Here is a 17,428-nt window from a genome sequence, read left to right as displayed (position 1 = left end):
TTACTATGACAAAATGAGTTCAGCAGTAAACTACAGTTTCTGACATACATGATCTGGTGGAACACTGTTTATTCGCTAAGGTCAGAGCTTTTTCGGGCTTTATTAGTTTGCTAATACACGCCTAGCCACCCAGATAGCAAAATACACTGGGGCCAGTTCTTGCCTGCCGGAGACTTACCCCTCAGACTGACTACCTCTGCTGGACCTACTCCGGATGCCTGGACTCACTGCCCGATTCCAGCCTGAGTCAATTGAGCCAGATGCGGCGGCCGAGCGAGCAGGCGCTGCCGCATGCGAGCCGGAATCAGCCCGCGACGCCGCGACTAGGTTATGCGCTGATGCCCGGAGCTGGCGCGATTGAATCTTCATTATATAAAACCCTCACATTTGTTAACGTTATTACACCCATTTTTGTTGATATAACAACAAACGCATGCTACTATGTGAACGCAAAGTGTATCACTGAGTTTAACCTTTGAATAAAGATGCAAACAGCATAGCAATTATTTAATAAAGGACAAAATAAATAACAATAAACCTGTATCGATTGCACAAGTATTAAATAATAATAATAATAAATACGAAAATGACAATAAAACTGCACAATAAAATAAACCCATTTAAGTAGGCTACGGGGTATACAGGAGATCGTTAGCAGTAATTCTCTTTGTGTTTAAATAATAATCTCCACGTTGATCTCCTGTAAGGTTATTTGAACTTGCTTTACAGGACGTCTCTGCATTTTAAGTTTTGGCATGTTATTAAGTAATCTACTGAATTTGCTGTTATAAATCATTATAAGGTTCTTGAAATCGAATCTTATATAACCTAATAGAGCTGTAAATGTTAGATATTATTTATTTACATCATTTACTGTTGGCGTTTTATTTGAACACTCCAGCTAACATTAAAAAGAATGTAAATTCCTCGTTGCCAGATATAATGAAGGCATCGAATAAACCAAATGAAAACGGAGGCAAAAAAATTAAATAAATAAACAATTCAAGCGAAAATGAATAAACAATATACTAGTGATGTTACAGCAGATAGACGTTGTATTAATAGTGCAAAGTTTTTTTGCACAAATTGACAAATTGCAGGGTTGGGATGTGTAAATATCCTGTTGATATTTAGTAATCTTGCTGTATTTATCTTCTAAACGCACGATTGTTCCCGCATGGTAAATCGTTATGGTGTGTAGGCTATATTTTGGGTTCTGTTGATGGCTAATTAAAAATAAAAACCTTTCTAAAAATGTATGTGTTGTTTATATGTTATTGTTCATATTTTACAAGTGTTATTTCTACCCCTATGAAGATAACAAATACCAACAACAAATATAACAATAAGAGAATATATTATTTGTGCTCATATTCAGGCTAGAGTGTATAAAAGATCGTTTATTTCTGCAGTCCACCATGTATTGCTATTATTAAAGTTTAACAGCTTACATCACACCGTTTTTAAACCGTATATTATTGTGTTTTTTTAATGTAAGTGCTTCTATTTACATCAGTGAGCGTTTGTTATAGTGCAGACACCGGCAGTCGAGTGAGAAGTTCGGGGGGCGTGGTTGATTTTACATAAAGCGTTTGGTTGGAAGCTCGACTCCGCTCATTATCGCGGCTCCTCCTCTGGCTCCATCAGACAGTCCTTCTGCGCATGTCTGGCTCCAATTTCAGCAGTCTTTTGCGACAGTTTGTGCCCGTCAAGCAGGCGTTTTGCCCTCAAGGCGTTCAATGGGAAAAGGGGCTGTCGCGTCGTCCATATTTTTTACAGTCATTGAGTATAACATTTTGTTTACTTGTTAGATACAAGATAATAAAGACTTAAACTGTTATATATGTATATAATAAATTCATTTACATATTTACAATATATATATATATATATATATATATATATATATATATATATATATGTATGTATGTATGTATATATATAAAATTTACAATATTTATTAACATTATTAAAACTAAATTTAACATTAGTAAAAACTAAAAGAATACACAGTACAACTGATTGTTAATGTTAGTTAAATCATTAATAAACAACACCTTAATGCAACCATTATTTGTTATGTAAATAAAATAAAAAAGAAAAAGTAAATTGAAAATAAAAATATCTGACAACAAAGAGTAACTTACACTGTTTATTGGCTCAGATCCCTTTAATAATGGCCAATTAAATACAGGAACCTTCTCCAATGGTTCCTATTCGAGCATTTAGTACATTATTGACACTGCAATACGGTTGAAAAGAGATTGGACCCAACGCTTGCACTGAAAGAGAGCTGTTAAAAAGGTCAGATTTGAACAGCATGCTCTGTTCTCACAGCGGTTTTCCATCTGAAAGAGATTACAGCCACATTACTGGCCTGCTTGTTTAAAGCACTGTGTTTTATTGCCTTCAACTGGACACACGTCTTACACACTGTCCAAGAAAACCGCAATTATTTGCTTTTGTTTGCACAGGCACACTGGCGCAGTTGGGAGTTATTTATGCTGTTTGACAGAGAATCATTGCAAGAGCAGACCGAGTGAAAGAAATAGAGAAAAACTAAGGCATATCCTGAGAGAAAACTCCAGTCTGATATCAACAGAATCAAAAAATGAAGTATACAGGATGTCTGCCAGTGGACAAAACTAGGCATAAACATCATTACAAAACATCTCTCTGGATGAATGTACAGTTGTGTATTGTATTTTATTTGACTATATTTTAATAATATTTTTTCCCTATTTCATAATCTTTTTAATTAACAGTTTTAGTATATTAGTATAGTATTAGTACGTTTGTCTTTTTTATTTGTGTATTTATCAAAATTATAATTGTGTGTTTTTGTTGTGTGTATGTGTGTGTGTGTATTATATGATCACGTTACAGTTTTGTTCATTGTTTTTGTAATCTGCAATGCTTTGGCAGTATTTGATATGTCATGCCAATAAAACTCTTGAACTGAATAAAAAACGAATGAAAAATCTTTATAGAGGTGTCATTTCTCAAGCTCATTCCTGCTAAATAATGATATGATAATAATCCTGATAACTCCATAATGATGTATATGATAATGTATGCATTTCTATACTATAATTTACTGTTTTATATATAACTACTTATTTTCAGATTCGTAAAAATCTTATTCTTATCTTGGTCTGAAATGGCTCTTTTCTCACAGATTTATTCTCTCTCTATCTCTCAATTCAATTCAATTAAATTCAATTAATGAATGCCATGATGACTGTAAATAATATTTGACTAGATATTTTTCAAGACACTTCTATGAAGCTTAAAGTGACATTTAAAGGCTTAACTAGGTTAACTAGGTAAACTAGGTGGGTTAGGTTAGACTATCGAAAAAAGTATAGCCAATAAAAGGGGCTAATAATTTTGACCTTAAATGGCTTTTAAAGATTAAAAACTGCTTTTAAAGATTAAAAACTGCTTTTATTCTAGCCAAAATAAAACAAATAAGACTTTCTTTAGAAGACAAAATATTATCAGACATATTGTGAACATTTTCTCGCTCTGTTAAACATCATTTAGGAAATATTTAAAAAAAGAAAAAACATTCAAAGGGGGGCTAATAATTCTTCAGCTGTATATCTTTTAAACCATTTACATGTTTTTTTATTATTATTGTATCTATCTATACTTTCTTTGCAATTATGTTTTGAGGGATTACTTAGATTCTTATTTAAACCATTTAAATATTTAGCTATTACTACTGCATTTATTATTATTTTTTTTATTATGTTGGGGAGAACAAATAATGTTTTTAAATGTGTTTTTGGTACAGTTTCTAAATAACTAACTAGTACAGATTTTTCTCTTAATGGTTTTACAGCACTGTCCAAAAAACATGCTTTTATTGCTCACAGGCGCAGTTCAGATGGTGTTAGAGCTATATATATTTTCCACAGAGGCTCAGGCTCATGTAGTTTCCATTTAACGATTCAATTTAAATTTATTTTGGCTTTTAAGACGAAAGCCTATATTGTTTATAATTAATGAACTCTGACATTTTAAATGTGTTTCTCTCACTCTCTCTCTCTTTATAAACACAGGTTTGATTGATGTGCAGCAGTATTGTTTTTAAATTGATTAAATCTTGGGGAATTATGTCTGGCGGAATTAATGTTTTTATATGTGCTTTTGTCACTGCAGTTCCTATACCTTGCTCTGATAAATACATTTTCAAAAATTACATTAAAATACATCCAACATCTTTGATGTGATTTCTCTCTCTTTTAAAACAAAAACACAAATCTGAATAGCAGCAGAACAGTTTTTTCATCCATTAAAAAAAATTCTAATTATAAATATATGCACACACACACACACAAACACACATGCACGCACACCCGCACTCATGCACACACACACACACACACACACACGCGCATGCACGCACGCACGCACACACACACAGTGCTCAGCATATATGAGTACATCCACCACAAATCATTCATTTAAATTAATATTTTCTATAGGAAGGTTTACAATACTATATTTATGAATATACATTCGATTAGTCAGTACTGAAGCCAAATCTGGAGCTAATCTAACAAAATAACTTACGATAATGCTTCAAAAAAATAGTACACCCAAATGCATATGTTAAGGAAAAATGTTAAATAACATTTTCAAAAATAGCAAGAATCAAGAGAAACAAAAAAATATATAACATTTTGTTGAAATGTGGTAGTTTGTAAAAAAAAAAAAAAAAAATTGCAATATTTTGCATGAATTTAAATGTTTTATATTTGCTTTTCCAAAGATGTTCTGTGTCTAAAAGATTATTTAATCAATATATCTGTTTAGGTAATCTGTTTTGTTTAAATGCACCAAAATACATTGCCTATATTCACTAAGGATGAACGGATAAAATATTGGAAAATGGATAAACATATTCATTTTCAAAATGGGGTGTACGCAATTATGCTGAGCATTGTACCTTTTTCTATTAAATACATTTTAAAAAATCCAAAAAAAAAAAAAAAACACTATGCAACATCTAAATGTGATTTATCTCTTTTAAAAACAACAACAACAACACAAATTTGATTAGCAGCATAATTGTTTTTACGTCCATATCAAAAATTTATATTACATTTATATAATATTTAGATTACCTTATAGCCATTTAAAACTCTATTTTAGGGCTCTACTTTCACAATCTAGGCGCAAAGTCTAAAGCGCAGGGCAAAAGCATTAAGAGTGTGCCCGAATCCACTTTTGGTATTTTAAGGACGGAAAATACACTCTGCGTCGTGGTGCATGCTCTAACAGGGTTGAGCTTATTCTCTTAATGAGTTATGGGTGTGATATGATAATAAACCAATCAGATTCTTATCACCCATTCCCTCTCCGAGTCACATGGTGAAAAAAAAATGAACAGAGCATCTGCAGTGCGAGAATAAAGAACTAGCCTCCTCCAATCGGCCTTTACTTTCACTTTCTCTCTTTAGTGAATTAGGAAACGGTTTATACGCACTCCACTAAAGCCCTTAGCCTATACAATTAATTTAGTTTGTTAAGCACAAAGATTTGTTTCAAAACTACTTCTAAATTCAGTTCTAATTTCTAGCAAATGAATAAATTAGCAATAATAACAAAGAGTGTTAAAAAAAACTGAGTTATATCCAAACACACGTGCTATGCCCCATATGATGCCCCTTTAGACCTGCTTTCAGCTGGTCTATTGCACAGTCTATTTTAGTTCCTCAAAATAGAAACGCTAATAATGCAACGTAACACACCTCCTTTCTAGACCGGAACACCCATGAGTCCACAAAATGGCGCAAAAGGATTTGCTATTTAAGCGTGGCAGAAAACAGAAAAATTAAGATAGCGCTGGTCGGAAAATAGCAACACTTTAGGGTTAACATGTCTTGCGCCGGGTGTATGATAGGGTCCAAGGTGTTTATAGCCATTACTATTGCATTTATTAATTTATTAATGTGGCTTATAAGACCACAGCCAATATTGTTTATAATGAATGAATTCTGACATTTTAAATATGATTTATTCTCTCTCTCTCTCTCCCTTTTTATAACACAGGTTTGATTGATGTGCAGCAGTATCATTTATTCATGTGTTTTTAGTCATAAAAAAAAAAATATATATATATATAAACCGTTTAAATGCTTTGCTATTGTTATTGCATTTACTATTACTGCGTTATTTACATTTTATGTATTTACGTTTGGCCGGGGAGAAAAAAATAATGTTTTTAAATGTGTTTTTGTCACTGCAACAATTCCTACACACCTTGTTCTGATTTTTATTTTTGATCATTGGTTTTACAGCACTGTCCGAAAACATGCTATTATTTGCTTTTGTTTGCACACGGGCGCAGTTCAGACGGTGTTGGGAGTTATTTATGGTGGCTCAAGCTCATGGCTGGTGCAGACGGAGTGAAAGGGAGACGGATGGAGAGAGGGAAAATGCCCTGTGGGAGTGTCTTTTCTTGAGCTCATTCCTGCGAGGGGCTGCTGTCAGACTGCTGGAGCGCAGAGATAAGCCCCCCTCGACCCCCATCGCTCTCTCTCCCTCTCCTCTGACTGTCAGCGATAAGGCGATCGTCCTGTAATTGAATGACTATCTTTCTATCGTGCTCGTTTAAGAAAATAGCGAGGGGCTGGAATACGCGTGTGGTGTGGGAGATAAATTAATGGCCACTGTCACAGCAGTCGCCAATCAACATTTCAGACTGGCTATTCGGAAAATGTTTTTTTTTTTTTTTTTTTTAACGCCAATCAATTCAGCTTCACACAGCGGATGATTTATTCAGCTCCAGACAAGCGTTTTCGCAGCAGTGACATGCAGTAGGAAATGTACGCCGCCGCGTGTTTGCGTCGCATTTGAATGGAGCTTTAACATCTGCGATCGGATGTATTCTTTACACCTGCTACTGTGTACATATTATTAAGCTAAATGACACGTGTATATACATGCATTCACGATTAACTGTAGGTCAGAGGTCGGTAGATAAAGGAGAAAAGTACTATTGTGGTCTTATAAACAATAAAGCAATACATACTCTTGAACAATCAGAGCTTAAACCTTCTGATACGCCTTAAAAGTAAATTCAAGTCAATAAAATGTCAAAATTAAAACAAAAATAGTTGTTTCCCCACATCTTTTGGTTTGTATGTTTCCACGACATTTCCAGATGTTCCTGATTCAGTTTTCATGTTACTGATAGTCATATAGTCCAGAAGATATTAAGCAAAAGAGAATAGATTAAGTAAGAACAATAATTTCTATAACATTTTAAGACTTTAATTATACAAACCAATTTTTAATTGCTTAAATGTTATTGTTTTATCAGAATTAATTCATAACAATATATTCTGAGATGTGATTATTGATCATACTGTGAAAATAAATTTTCAAGAATCAAGAGAAACAAAAAATATACAATTCTGTTGAAATTTTGTAGTTTGTCACTTTTTTATTTTAATATTTTGCATGAATTTAAATGTTTGGTGACTAAACATTATTTTAATTAATATATCTGTTTTTTCAAATTGGGTTGTACGCATGTGCTGAGCACTGTACCTTGTTCTATTAAATACAGTAAAAAAAAAAAACATTTAAAAAAAAAAAACTTTCCCAAATCTAAATGTGATTTATCTCTTAAAAAAACAAATTTGATGTTAAGCATAAATATTTTTCATCTATTTAAAAAAAATTATTATAATAATTTTATTCATGTTAAATACTTAGATTGCCTTATAGCCATTTAAAACAAAAGGTGTTTATAGCCATTACTATTGCATTTATTAATTTATTGACGGCTTATAAGACCACAGCCTATATTGTTTATAATTAATGAATTCTGACATTATTAATGTGATTTATTCTCTCTCTCTTTAAAATCACAGGTTTGATTCATGTATAGCAGTATCGTTTACTCATGTGTTTTTAGTCACATCAAAAAAAAAAATATATATATATATATAATTTTATTTAATCGTATATATATATATATATATATATATATATATATATATATATATATATATATATATATATATATATATATATATATATATATATATGTATGTATATGTTTTTAAATGTGTTCCTACACACCTTGTTCTGATTTTTATTTTTGATCATTGGTTTTACAGCACTGTCCGAGAAACATGCTATTATTTGTTTTGTTTGTTTTTGATTCTGTTTTCATGTTATTAATAGTCATTTAGTACAGAAGATATTAAGCAAAAGAGAACAGATTAAGTAAGAACAATAATAATTTCTATGACATTCTAAGACTTAATTATACACACCAATTACTGTAAAATTGGCTATTTTTTTGCACTTTAGTTATAGGAATTCAAACACATTTAATATTTTATTCAACATAGAAATGAATACACATTAACATTTATGCTAGTACAGGCACTTTTTTATTTAGAATCATTTACAGAAATATTGTTATTGTAAAGTACCTCACAGTAATTTACTTTGAATTTACATACAGTATCTATCATACAGTATAAAAGTAATGCAATTATTAACCAGTAATTTACTGCAAATGTTTATACAACAGTTTGACAACATAATCATGTGAATAAAAAAAGAAAATCAAACATTAAGAGTCTTAAAAATCTTTTTGTATGAGGAACTACTTTCTTCCGCCATTCATACACATCTGCAGCTGACATCAGAACAGCAGAAACCCTTGCTCATTCACACACGTCTCTTCAGAGCTAGTGTTTAAATGATTCTCTAGCATAATATCTCACGTGATGACAAAACGGGTGATTTTGCTGACAGTAAGATTATAAGACTGAACGACATGAAATCTACAGAGATTGCCCAATGTTTCTCTGTTGCAATCGAGAGATCACAATAATTAACCCTGAAAAAGCCAAAGCAAAGCAAACACTACCAGTTTCTGTGGTATAAATACAGCACTACAAAATAGAAAAGAGAGAGATCGGCTCAGAATGTCACTTACCTGATTCATAATGATTTGTTCAGCTGTAGTTTGAAATTTAAGCTGCGAAAATGCTGTTTTTCTCCACTAAGGACTTATTATGCGTTCTATGTCATCATCTTTGGCGGAATGTCACAATCTTTGATCTGCTCAGACAGGCTGGAGGCAACTAATGCCGACTGAATTTGATGCCCCAAAATTATGAATAGTTAAAATCCTAAATATCCTAATAAACTACATAGCTGCAATCTAAACAACTACATTCTCGACTAAAAAATCCTTAAAGTACATTGTTGTCCAATGTTGTCCAAAAGCCGCAATATTTGTCAAACTGTTGAGTGTCCTCTGCTTGTTGCTGTATGTGAATGGAGTAATGCTCAAGAGTGAAGAGGCGATACTACTACTGTTATTTGCAGAATATCGCAAGGCTATCAGGCTACTGTATTTTATATATAAATATAAATATAAATATATATATATATATATATATATATATATATATATATATATATATATATATATATATATATATATATATATATATATATATATAAATTACCTTATAAACCATAAAAATATTTAGCTATTATTTTTGTATTAATTTAATCAACCCAAGCTCATTCTGGAACCATAGCCCCGCGGACGTTTCTGGAGACCGCGAGACGGAGCCGGCTGCGGGGACGACCGGGATCGGGTCCGGGGAAGAGCGGTTCCAGAAATCAGGTAAGATGAAAAACAGAATCTGAAAAATAATGGCGAGAATGCGGCGAGATCCGAAAACGCGGTCAAAATCAAAGACGAGGGCTTTTGCTTTTTTTTTTTTTTTCTGGACGGCTTTTGCAAACCGTCGCTTGGGTTTAGGGAAGAAGGAGGTGAAGGAGGAAGAGGAGGGCCCGAGAGGCGCTCGAGACGCGAAAAAGCGCGCACAGCGGCCTCTCGCGGATCTGCGAAAACAAAAACTGCTCGAATACGTAACTCCTGGGACGTATTTCGCGGTCCGCAGAAACGTCCGCAGGCTACGTTTCCACAATGAGCCCGGGTTGAATTTAATCTTTTGTAAATATGTTGGGGTGGGGAACAAGTATTGTTAAAGTAAATAAATATCCTTTTCTTTTATATAATTAAATGCACTGTATACTTGATTTAACTTAACTAATGTTTTATATCTTTAGATTTCTATTTTAAGATAAATATAAAGAAAATAACATGATTTGACTGCACTTTCTCCTTTATTGGAACTGTCCTCTGAACAAAGGATACTATAGATACACTATAATGGTGACAAGTTAAACATCAAAATACTGCAATTACTGCAAAAATAATATTATCATTTGTTTTAATTAATTAAATACTAAAAATCCAGATGAACAGGAGAAACTTCACTCAAATGAGTGACATACAGAGAATGAAAGAAAAAAGCTTCTCAGAAAAACCTGAGTCTGGTCTGTCCATCATTCCTGCCTGGAACTCGTTCGCAAAGCAGTTTTCCTCTCTTGCAGTGCTGAAGTGCTGAAAATAAACACAGACACACACTAATGGAGCAAAACCATCCTATCCTCTGCACAAAAATTCAATTCCATTCAAAAAGTGAACAATTTGTCATCATTTGTACAGTATGCTTATTTAAGGACTTTCTTCTGTTGAACACAAATATCAAAGGATGGAGTTTTATATTATATTTAGAGAATACGGTTAACAAGTGCATAAGCTAATTCACAATAACAGACTTATGTATTTACAAAGAGAGGTCAATACACCCTTAATCTGTTTCATATTCACAAAATAAGATACGCAAATGCACCACCAAATTTATAATCACATGGAAAATGTGAAAAATGGAAACGCCCAAATTATGGGAAACATTCAACATTTTCTCAATTTCGTGAAAATGAATTAGGCTGTGCATTTGTGAATGACTGTTTACAAATATATAAATGCAAATAACTTGTGCATTTGTATATCAGATCTTATTAGTTGAGATGTTTTAGCTTCTTAGATTCAATTGTACATTACATTACTGGATTGTTAGTATTTTTTGGATATATACACATGCATATTTTTACTTAAGAAAAATGTGTAAAAAAATAAGCCCATACCTGCTCTTTAAGCTTTATTTAATTCTGATAGTCTACAGAACAAAGCATCGTTAAACAATCCCTTGCCTAATTACCCTAACCTGCCTATTTAACCCAATTAACCAAGTTAAGCCTTTAATTGTCACTTTAAGCTGTATAGAAGTGTCTTGAAAAATATCTAGTCAAATATTATTTACTGTCATCATGACAAAGATAAAATAAATCAGTTATTAGAGATGAGTTATTAAAACCATTATGTTTAGAAATGTGTTGAAAAAATCTGCTCTCTGTTAAACAGAAATTGGGGAAAAATAAACAGGGGGGGCTAATAATTCAGACTTCAACTGTAAATATATATATATATATATATATATATATATATATATATATATATATATATATATACATACATACAAAATATACACATTAAATTTGAGTTTATAAAGAGAGAGAGCGAGAGAAAACAAATCACATTAAAATGTCAGAAAGAGCTTTTTCAGACCAAGATAAGAATAGAATTTTGAAAAATGTGAAAATAAGTAGTTGTATATAGCAGAGTTAATAATAGTACAAAAATGCATACAATTCAATCCCCTCTCCAAAAAACAAAAATATTTATTTAAAAAGTCATTTTGTGCAAAAATGTGCCTTTTTTCACATTTTTGTTGAGTAAAAACAATTTCTTTGATTTAAACATTTTTAAACATTATAATTTTAATAACTAATTTCTGCACTAATTTCTATTAAAAAATCCTTTGTATGTATTTGCTTATTTTTACTCATTTTTGTTCATTAGTAGGGGTGTGACAAGATCTCGTTGACAAGATCTCACCAGATTAAACCATGACGAGATTTCTCACCAAGGTAAAAAGTTGTCTCATGAGTTGTGACGTTATGATGGAGCGTGAGGCTGAATAGTATTGAAGATTGGAGGCTGGATTTGATTTAAACTGTAAAGTGTCAAGTGCTTTACACACGCCCGGCAACCCAGGGTAGGCTGTTGCACATGTCACTCTGTTGGATGGGCGGCTGTGACGCTTTTTTATTTTTATTTACCAGAGTTCAGTGAATTCAGTGAATTTTAAGTACAATTTGTGGAAAGAAGTTCGATTTCTCATGTACAACTGTACAGGGCATGTCCTTTACTGCATAGAATTCATTAAAACAGAAATACATTTTTTTTTTGTAAAAAGCACCAAAATGTTGTGGTTTGTAATTTTTTTTCTATTCCCATTCATATATCAGCAAATATTATGCTAATATTTACAATTCTACATAAAAAGACTATTTTCCATTCACGTAGGCTTTTAGTAAATTATTTTTGCAGCATTTGCATGTCCTTTACAGCATAAAATCCATTAAAATAGAAGTTAAATAACATTCATTACAAGTTGATTTAAAAAAACAAAAACACCGAAATAGTTTTGCAATTTGTAATTTTGTTTTATTTTTCATTCATGTGTTTCATCATGGAAAATTTCTTTAAAATATCGTAAAAATCTCATCTCGTATCGCTCTCGTGACCCCAATCTCGTGTCTCGTCTCATCTCGTGGAGTAGGCATCTCGTCACACCCCTTTAATTAGCTTATGTATTAGTGGATTATACATTCAAAATCCATTTTTTTCAATTGTTTTGATCTTGTTTGAAAGATATTTTGTGTTCTGCACAAGAAGGATGGTTATACAGATGAAAATGTCTGTGTGTGTTCATCTGTACCATTGTGAACACCATCTTCTCCTCTTCGCCTCTTCCTCTCCTCTCTGTTCTTGTGGATGGGATGGTTTTCAGGTGAGCTCCAGAGAGTCTGACCCTGTGCTCCAGAGCTGAATCCACACACAGTGTTTCTGCAGCTCAGCACTTCAGGAGTGGGCAGCAGATCCTGGGGAACACGGGCAGATCCTGGTGCAACAGCTCGGCCTGGCAGGAGATTTGGGTTTTGAAAGAATTCTTCACCCAGTGGCTGCCAGACGCTCGCTGTAGCTGAACCTTGGCTGAACTGACTCTGAGTTAACGAGTTGTATGAGAGAGCTGGGTCTGGAAAAAAGTTGTATTTTCTACATGTTTCCTCTCCTCTTCGTGTGTCATGACCTGCTAATGAAATAAACAGGGTTCATACACATTTTTACAACAAAAATTAAATGGCTTTTCCATGACATTTCAAGTAAAATTTTCATGACCTAATGTTTCATGTAATGTTTACATACAGTATAAATGGTAAATAACAAGAAAAAAGTGCATGTTCAAAGTTATTACAGCATATCATAATACATGCAACAATCTATTTAGATTAAATTAATCTTTATATATACGTAAAATGTATTTAGATAATGCTCACGCAGGGAGAGAGCATGAGTTTGGCCATGGACAGAAAAGAAGTAAAGACAACTAACCCATATTTAAGTACACTGAAAAAATGATGTCTGCAAAACTGTTGCAAACAATATATATGGGCTGAATTTAAACAAACAAATTCAATTTGGTAATGTTTAACTTAATTTGTTTGTTTAAATTCAGCTCAAATAAATTGTTTACAACCGCTTAACTTAAAAAAATAAATGAGTAAATCCAAGGAATCATATTTGAATAATTGTTTTCAGTGTATACAGATATTTTTTTAATTAATTTCCATAATTTTTCCAGGCCTGGAAAATGCCATGTCAAAATTCCATGACTTTTCCAGGTTTTCTAGGACCGTATGAACCCTGAATAAAGAAAGTACAGTTGAAGTTAAAATTATTACATGCTAATTGTTTTTTCTTTTTTAAATATTTCCTAAAGATGTTAAACAGAACAATGACTTTTTTTTTTTTTTACAGTATTTCCTTTAATATATTTTCTTTTGGAGAAAGTTTCATTTGTTTCATTTTGGCTAGATAAAAATCAGCTTTCCTTGTTTAATTTTTTTTAAACCATTTTAAGGTCAAAATTATTAGCCCCCTCAAGCAATTTTTTTTTTATTTACTACAAAACAAACCATCGCTATACAATGACTTGCCTAATTAACCTAGTTACGCCTTAAAATTTCACTTTAAGCTCAATACTAATATCTTAAAAAATACCTAGTAAATATTATGTACTGACATCATGGCAAAGATAAAATCAATCAGTTATTAGAAATGAGTTATTAAAACTATTATGTTTAGAAATGTGTTTAAAAAAAATCTTCTTTACATTAAACTGAAATGTGGAGATTAAATATACAGGGGGACTAATAATTCTGACTTCAACTGTATGTAGGATGTCACAATGCAATAACATTACAGTGATGTAATGTCAGTGGAAGCATAAGAGAACTAACATATAGACCTTTATCTTGGCTGCTGCATGGAGGGCGCCATAGCGACCATCGTTTTCCGGTAAAATGCTTAGAACTTCCGTTTACAGCGTTTACAACAGGTAATTTGCGATCTGAAAATGGGTTTCAATAGCGTTTCGTTTTGAGTGGATTACGGAGTGTTTTTGTGACACACAACTTTAAAAGGTGTGTGTTAAAGCTGTTATAATCTGTCAGATGTGGTTCAAGCGCACCTAACGCCACCTTTCTTCACTTTATGACACTTATTAAATCAGTGTGTTAGTGGGACAGTACAGGATACGTGTGTGTGTGTGTCAAACATTTTAGTGAAATACATTTACTTCACTGCTTATACAGTATATTTGAAACTGAGAAAATGATCACTTTAGCGATGACGAGGCTTCATTTAAACTGCAGAAGATGCCGGCTGACAACGAGGGGAAAGTGCCATACAGCAGCTGTTTTCCATCCTATTAGATGACCTTTCTTAAATAATCAGTCCAGCAGGTGGCACTGATCAAAAGCAGTATGAGTTCAAAGACGTTAAAAGCAGGTAAAATAGATTAAAACTATCGTTTCAAAGCGGTCCAAACGTGACTGTGTATATGCATCAGCTGCTGACCGGAAGTTCTTAACATTCTCAAAGCATAATGGGTAATTTTGCGATCTAAGAAAAAGGTCTTTACAATCTGTTCTAAAAACAACTAATGAACTGGCTTATAACACATCAGACGTGTCATCAGGTAATGTTTTCCACTCTCTCTCTCTGTTAGTAAGGTGCTGTCAACAAATATTTTTCCACCATATCCAATAATGCACAGCGCATCGGCCTACAGCAGCTGGATTAGTCCAAAAGGCGCAGTACTTTTTGCGGTTGGGCCTGTTTTAGTACGGATCATATTCTCACCATAAACGAACCGCTCCAGGATTCGTTTGAAAGCATACCGAGACCACCTCTTCAAGCAGGTCTCGGTACTCTTATTTGGTCCGCTTTTGGTGCGCACTCGAGTACGATAGCTGCATTCTCACCTGCGCAAACGAACCCCACCAAAAGGGAAAACGAACTAGTGCGATTCAATCAAACTAAAAAGGCAGGTGTGAAAGCACCCTTATTAGCATGTAGTATCTACCCCTTAACCTATCCTATTACCACTTGTGCCTGCCATCTTAATGATTTGTTGCAACTTGTTTTACATTACTTAAGCAACGACATCTTTTGTCATTTTTAGCATTATAAACTCCAGATGATGGATCATAAAGCCCAAAGTATCTTCTTTCCAAAAATACATGAACTGTGAATGTAGATCCTTTTATTCAGACACTGTTATTGTTTTGGTGGTCATTTTTGAGAAAGTGCCTCTGTTGGTGAGGGAAAGAAGGACACCGATATAGTCTCAGGGTGCTTTTACAACTGTGAATTGATTCATTTGTTTCCGAAACAGGGATTAAAATAGTTGCAATGTTGCTGTTTGTTCTTGGAGCGGTTCGCTTTCACATGGCAAAGTTTCTAAACAGACTAAAATAGCTAAAACAAGTCATGCGCACATTTCAGAGCACCTGACAGGACCTTTAAATACTGACCGATGAACTCTGCAAACTGGCTAGATGGGGTCCTATCCTCCAGATCTGCCTGAGGTTCATCAACACCCTGTCCAGTCCAGAGAGGCGGATGATGAGGGTCAGCTGGGCTGTTTATAAATGAGAACAGCGAATTCTCTCTCTTTTTCTCTGCCTTTTTGACTCTGGATTTAGCTGTTATTTCACTGAAGAGCTGCAGAATAAAGAGAGTGTAAAAATGGTGCTTTAGTACATTGAGAATATCACCAAAACATTTCATTACAACAACAATCTTATAATGATTACAGTTCAATTTATACAATACATGATTCAGTTATTCATTCATTTTCCTTCAGCTTATCAGGGGTCACCACGGAGGAATGAACCTGCTCTTACAGCCACAACCCAGTACTGGGAAACACCCATACACTCTCATTCACACATGCATTCATACACTATAGCCAATTTTGGTAACCCAATTCACCTATAGCGCATGTTTTTGAACTGTGGGGGAAACCAGAGCACCGGAGGAAAACCCACATGCAGTTATTACAATATTAAAAAAAGAAAAAATGTCAGAAAGCTTGCAAACATGTAAAACAATAAAATATTAATTATTTTAATAATAGTTCTTAATAATAGTTACTTATAATTCTATAATAATATATATAATTTATATATTAATAATAGTTAATTATAATTCTATAATAATACACATAATTTATATATTACTAATAGTTCTGGCCACAAATATTGACGCTAGTAAAACAATTTTTATTATATAATGAGCTCAATATTTTGTTCCATTTTGAGAAAGCTTGCAAACATGTAAAACAATAAAATATTAATTATTTTAATAATAGTTCTTAATAATAGTTAATTATAATTCTATAATAATATACATAATTTATATATTACTAATAGTTCTGGCCACAAATATTGACGCTAGTAAAACTATTTTTATTATATAATGAGCTCAATATTGTATTCCGTTTTGAGAAAATTATTACAATATGAACATTTCATTACAATATTAGTTTTTACATTACATGCTTGTTATAATCACTACATAGCACCTTAATGACTCTGTGAAGGATGTGCGGGAACATTTCCTGGAGCTCAGAGAACGAAGCTCCCAGCAGCCACTGCAGCGATGGAGCTTTCCTCAGCATCAGTTGAGCAACCAGAGGATTAATGCAGGGGAACTGCAGCAGGCAATGCTCTGCCTAAAACATACACACAGTAATGCATCAGTGAGCTATGCACAGAATGTTACTTGTTTGTATTTTTTTGTTTATTTATTGCCACATTAGCCACTTATGGCCAGAGAAGAAATTAAAATGGTCGTGCCCAACTGAGTCTGGTTTCTCTCAAGGTTTTTTTCTTCACTCTCCTAACTGTGAAGTTTTTTTTTTCCCTCTCCGCTGTCACGGATCACTTGACTGGCCCTGGCCCGGTTTGGAGAGGTGGGCCTGAGCGCGGTTCACTTGGGCTTTGGCACGGTACACTTGTAGTATGAGTGCAAAACGCGCCAAAGCCCGAAATA

The 17,428-nt window shown here is 33.3% G+C and overlaps 1 protein-coding gene across 7 annotated transcripts in view; it reads right to left on the bottom strand.

Moving 5' to 3' along the window:
• shoc1 (shortage in chiasmata 1) overlaps window positions 1-17,428 on the bottom strand; it is a 62,964-nt gene that overhangs the window by 1,927 nt on the left and 43,609 nt on the right. For 3 of the 7 annotated variants that reach the window (XM_087253092.1, XM_087253093.1, XM_087253095.1), the window contains exons 26-29: window positions 16,959-17,108; window positions 15,907-16,096; window positions 12,747-13,121; window positions 10,164-10,462 (exon numbers count right to left, since the gene is read on the bottom strand). In XM_087253092.1, coding sequence (XP_087109218.1) covers window positions 10,377-10,462; window positions 12,747-13,121; window positions 15,907-16,096; window positions 16,959-17,108 — 801 coding nt within the window. In that variant the 3' untranslated portion in view covers window positions 10,164-10,376. Of the gene's footprint in view, window positions 1-10,163; window positions 10,463-12,746; window positions 13,122-15,906; window positions 16,097-16,958; window positions 17,109-17,428 lie in introns of those variants that run through there. The other 4 variants (XM_087253091.1, XM_087253094.1, XM_087253096.1 and 1 more) reach the window with 2 other exon arrangements.

The sequence above is a fragment of the Danio rerio genome, chromosome 5 (assembly GCF_052040795.2).
Source record: "Danio rerio strain M-AB ecotype USA chromosome 5, GRCz13ab, whole genome shotgun sequence".
In the NCBI taxonomy this organism is placed as follows: domain Eukaryota; kingdom Metazoa; phylum Chordata; class Actinopteri; order Cypriniformes; family Danionidae; genus Danio; species Danio rerio.
The sequence above is the reverse complement of the archived record's forward strand: the minus strand, read 5'-3'. Positions and strand labels throughout refer to the sequence as shown.